We start from the raw sequence: 5,392 nt of genomic DNA on the forward strand, positions 1-5,392 counted from the left end.
AGAACACTTAAATTATCCTTAAAGCAACAACCTTTAATCATAGACAACAAATTCTAATAAAAGATTACTTCGAAATTGTAAAATAAGCAAATAATGAAAGTGTCAATATTGAAACTAATAAACTATTGAATTATAACCAATTAATTATTAACCATTGAACCAAAATTTGAAAAACATTAGCCAAAAAAATATATAGAGCTGGCACCAAATGGAATAAATACATCATTGAGACAATCACTTTCTCATCAATACAAGTTGCAACAAACACAAATTCTAGTATTCTGTATCCATTTCCATTCGGATTTCGGTGACACTAATTTGGAAAAATCTGAAAATGTTCCTATTGTTTCTTGTTTTTATTTTATTGATAGAAATTCAATTTTATAATTTCCTACAAATGTGCATAAAATGACAATACAGATTACAGCAATACCTCAAAATTTCGGCAAAAAATCGGAGATAAAGTGATGAATCGAAAATGACAATACCTCAAAGTCTCAAACGTGGTTGCCAATTGCCACCATGACCAGTACCATTTTCTTTCTGGATGGAATGTGGCTTGCAGTAGCAGAGGCTTTAATCAAGCTTGTGCAGTTCGGTGTTTTTAGAATCAACGAGAAACATAAGAATGGAGATTTGAGATTTTTAAAGAGGTAGTCCAGTATGACGTTTCAGATTCTAAAAGAGGAGATTTGGGTTACTGGGTTAGTGGGTTACGTTGGACTTTTGAATGGAATGGCTGCTGGCATTATGGCAAATGGGTTTGAGATTAGAGTTAAATTGTGTGTGGGCCGGCTAATTTTAAAAATTGGACTAAAATTCATCCAACTAAGTGGGCTAATTTTTTCTTTAGGCCGAGCTATACTTTTTTCCCCACAAAATTTACACATATAATTTGTATTTGGGCCAGAGCTGCATTGGGCTGTAGCCCAATACAGCTCCCCCTTCATTCCGCCCCTGAACTAGAGGCTGAAACCAAGAAAAAAGAAGATGGCCAATGCTTCAATTCAGCATTAATTCCTAGAATAATTCAACGTCAGTCCACTAAAGCTGAAATTAATACAGAGATGAACAAAAGAAGTCGTCAACGAAGCATCAAAGTGAACTAAAGCCAATTACAATTGAACAACATCAGTGAAATAGAGCCGTCAATTGCAAAATTCTAGTACATAGCAGTGAAATAATCGAATAAGTTAATGCTGCATCTATCCATTCATTGAGACCATTCAATGAATACCAAGACGACACAATGAAAAGCAATTGCCAGATACATAAAAAAGCTACATACCAGCCATCAAATGTTTATGAAGAATTTGGATAAAAAGAGGACGATAACAATTTTACCGCACATAATTTCCAGCAACAACACCAAAAAAGAGAAACACCAAACTGATAAATAAATAATTTACTGTTGTTGTTGTGTCTTTCAATTTTGCAGATTTCGCAAGTCGTAGTTTCGTGTCCTTGCAGCTCTCAATTTGGTAAATTCTGCATCTCCGATAAATAAAAATTAATAAAATGTGTAGTTAAAAAATTGTGATCCCATAAAAATATTTGGTTAAACTTAATTATTGATAACAGGGGCTTAATAAAGATTGAACACTTCCTAGAAATTGATTTTATAACTATTTCAAAATTTCAAGAATCAACTCATACGTTTCGAAAGGTTTTAGACTAACTTGGAAATGAGACAAATACATTAGGGACAAGTTGTGCAATTGTTCCCAAAATGAAAGAAATGGAGCATGGAATTTGCTGCGACTTTACCTTATTCTCGTGGGGCACGACTTTAGTTAACTAATAAAATCGCTCACCCGTCATTACCGCGCTCCGAGCTTCGTTTCCGTTTGGACGCCTTTCATCTTTGACTTAGGTTTTCTCAGCGCTTTCTCTGATCTCTCTAAGAGGATCGACGGCGACGGATTAACGTCGGAATTAGGAATGGACGGAGAGGAATTGACGGAGCACGAAACCGCCCTTTATGATCGCCAAATTCGTGTATGGGGTGCCGATGCTCAACGAAGGTACTAATTTATAATGCGCTTGTTTGTGGAAATTGGTAATAGGAATGAATCAGTATTATATTTGATTATTTGGTTATTTTTTCAGGCTGAGCAAGTCCCATGTACTTATCAGTGGACTCAAAGGCACTGTTATTGAGGTATCTTTTAGTATATATTATTATTTTATTCCGTGTGCATTTACTTTGGTTCCGGCTCGGGGTATGAGATGATCAAGTCGATTCCATGATAAAAAGTTCGTTCTACACTGGACCATACTGGATAGGGTTATATACGTGACTCATTGTCCAGTACCAGGTAGGCTCAGTCAGGGTGGGTCTGCTTAGGGCTTATGGGAGGTAAGACACAAAATTGAATTTTTCCAGCGAGTTGAGCATGGGAAAAGTATTCAGGGTTGGAGGGTGGGCTGTAGCATGGTCATTCGAGCTTTATCGACTTCTACTTTGTCTGTGATGTTCGATGAAAAGTATGCCAAGGGGCCTGCTTGACTTTCAATTTTACCCCGATAATGGTTTCCTTGATAATAGTTTGTATGTCTTTATGGACGTTGCTCAAGGTATATGTATGGGTATTTGTTAAGGTTGGGAAATGATTATATATAGCTAGTGGATATATAAAATTATCGTTTTTATGTTGTTTCAGTTTTGCAAGAATATTGTGCTAGCAGGAGTAGGTAGTGTGACGTTGATCGATGATCGTGTAGTGACTGAGGATTTGTTGGCGGCTAATTTTTTGATTCCTCATGATGAGAATGTGTATGCTGGGAAATCTCTTGCCGAGCTATGTTGTGATTCTTTGAAAGATTTCAATCCTATGGTTCGTGTTTCTGTGCAGAAAGGTTGGCTGCTGATCTAAGTTATCTGCTGTCTTGTATTTGAATTTAGCTATTAGCTGACTTATGAGTGAAAAGAGATTGAAACATAGGCCAAAAAATTTTTTGCATGCCCTTTCAGAATGGTTGGCTTATCTTACTAAGTAACAGTTCTCTGTCCAAGTTTCATTAAGCCTCCATTTCAGTCCCCTTTTTTAGATTAGATTTTGTAAAAAGTGACTTTTTTTGGAGCATGTGCGATTAAAAAGTGGGGGAAAAGTTTTGAGTTTATGGCAAAATTATTTTATTGAGAGAATATGAAGTTGAAAATGAGTTTGGGGAAAATGAGTTTTAAAAAGTAGGGCTCAAACAGGGGCTAATTGGTTACTTGAGTAAGAGTTTAGCAATTGGATATATTCGAGCACCACGCCAGCCTGTATAATTAATGCCAGGGGCTACAGACTAGATGAGTGGATCTTCTTTGGTTTCACTAGTTCTTGATGTCCAATAAGAGAATCACTCTTAAATGGGCCCCCAGTTACATTCAATGATCCATCTTGGGTGTTTAGTCCACAACATGAGTACTTAATGGATATTGGAGTGAGTAGTGCTATATGTTTATCTTGTCTAACCGTTGTCATCCATTTGAATTGTGATTTATGTTGATTCTAAATGTCTGATACGAACTAATGTTGAAATGCTGAGAAGAGTAAATTATTGTTGCAGGTGATTTGTCAAGCTTCAGTGTTGATTTCTTTGAAAAGTTTGACGTTGTAGTTGTCAGTTCTTGCTCACTTTCAACAAAGGTACGACCACTCTTTCTTACACGCATAACTTCAGAATTTTATGTCATTACTTTGCAAATGAATCTGTATTTCACAGTGACGCGTTGTCGCTTGTGTATATCTTTTGACAGTTATCTTTTAAGGCTTCCTTTCAGTTTCCCTTTTAAATACTTCTGTTGCAGAAATTAGTCAATGAAGAGTGTCGCAAAGCGTCAAAACGTATTGCATTTTATACACATTTCCATTCGGATTTCGGTGACACTAATTTGGAAAAATCTAAAAATGTTCCTATTGTTTCTTGTTTTTATTTTATTGATAGAAATTCAATTTTATAATTTCCTACAAATGTGCATAAAATGACAATATAGATTACAGCAATACCTCAAAATTTCGGCGAAAAATCGGAGATAAAGTGATGAATCGAAAATGACAATACCTCAAAGTCTCAAACGTGGTTGCCAATTGCCACCATGACCAGTACCATTTTCTTTCTGGATGGAATGTGGCTTGCAGTAGCAGAGGCTTTAATCAGGCTTGTGCAGTTCGGTGTTTTTAGAATCAACGAGAAACATAAGAATGGAGATTTGAGATTTTTAAAGAGGTAGTCCAGTATGACGTTTCAGATTCTAAAAGAGGAGATTTGGGTTACTGGGTTAGTGGGTTACGTTGGACTTTTGAATGGAATGGCTGCTGGCATTATGGCAAATGGGTTTGAGATTAGAGTTAAATTGTGTGTGGGCCGGCTAATTTTAAAAATTGGACTAAAATTCATCCAACTAAGTGGGCTAATTTTTTCTTTAGGTCGAGCTATACTTTTTTCCCCACAAAATTTACACATATAATTTGTATTTGGGCCAGAGCTGCATTGGGCTGTAGCCCAATACATCCCCCCCTTCATTCCGCCCCTGAACTAGAGGCTGAAACCAAGAAAAAAGAAGATGGCCAATGCTTCAATTCAGCATTAATTCCTAGAATAATTCAACGTCAGTCCACTAAAGCTGAAATTAATATAGAGATGAACAAAAGAAGTCGTCAACGAAGCATCAAAGTGAACTAAAGCCAATTACAATTGAACAACATCAGTGAAATAGAGCCGTCAATTGCAAAATTCTAGTACATAGCAGTGAAATAATCGAATAAGTTAATGCTGCATCTATCCATTCATTGAGACCATTCAATGAATACCAAGACGACACAATGAAAAGCAATTGCCAGATACATAAAAAAGCTACATACCAGCCATCAAATGTTTATGAAGAATTTGGATAAAAAGAGGACGATAACAATTTTACCGCACATAATTTCCAGCAACAACACCAAAAAAGAGAAACACCAAACTGATAAATAAATAATTTACTGTTGTTGTTGTGTCTTTCAATTTTGCAGATTTCGCAAGTCGTAGTTTCGTGTCCTTGCAGCTCTCAATTTGGTAAATTCTGCATCTCCGATAAATAAAAATTAATAAAATGTGTAGTTAAAAAATTGTGATCCCATAAAAATATTTGGTTGAACTTAATTATTGATTACAGGGGCTTAATAAAGATTGAACGCTTCCTAGAAATTGATTTTATAACTATTTCAAAATTTCAAGAATCAACTCATACGTTTCGAAAGGTTTTAGACTAACTTGGAAATGAGACAAATACATTAGGGACAAGTTGTGCAATTGTTCCCAAAATGAAAGAAATGGAACATGGAATTTGCTGCGACTTTACCTTATTCTCGTGGGGCACGACTTTAGTTAACTAATAAAATCGCTCACCCGTCATTACCGC

At 35.9% G+C, this 5,392-nt stretch overlaps 1 protein-coding gene across 1 annotated transcript; it reads left to right on the top strand.

Moving 5' to 3' along the window:
• The first annotated feature begins 1,779 nt into the window (after positions 1-1,779).
• Positions 1,780-4,222, top strand: LOC111391266 (SUMO-activating enzyme subunit 1A-like). The gene is made up of 6 exons (XM_023016439.1): positions 1,780-2,024; positions 2,110-2,161; positions 2,664-2,859; positions 3,559-3,638; positions 3,800-3,872; positions 4,131-4,222. Exons 1-6 carry the CDS (start codon positions 1,942-1,944, stop codon positions 4,220-4,222), a joined length of 576 nt encoding a protein of 191 aa, XP_022872207.1. The 5' UTR covers positions 1,780-1,941.
• Positions 4,223-5,392: the final 1,170 nt, after the last annotated feature.

This window comes from Olea europaea, unplaced genomic scaffold (genome assembly GCF_002742605.1).
Source record: "Olea europaea var. sylvestris unplaced genomic scaffold, O_europaea_v1 scaffold770, whole genome shotgun sequence".
NCBI lineage: Eukaryota > Viridiplantae > Streptophyta > Magnoliopsida > Lamiales > Oleaceae > Olea > Olea europaea.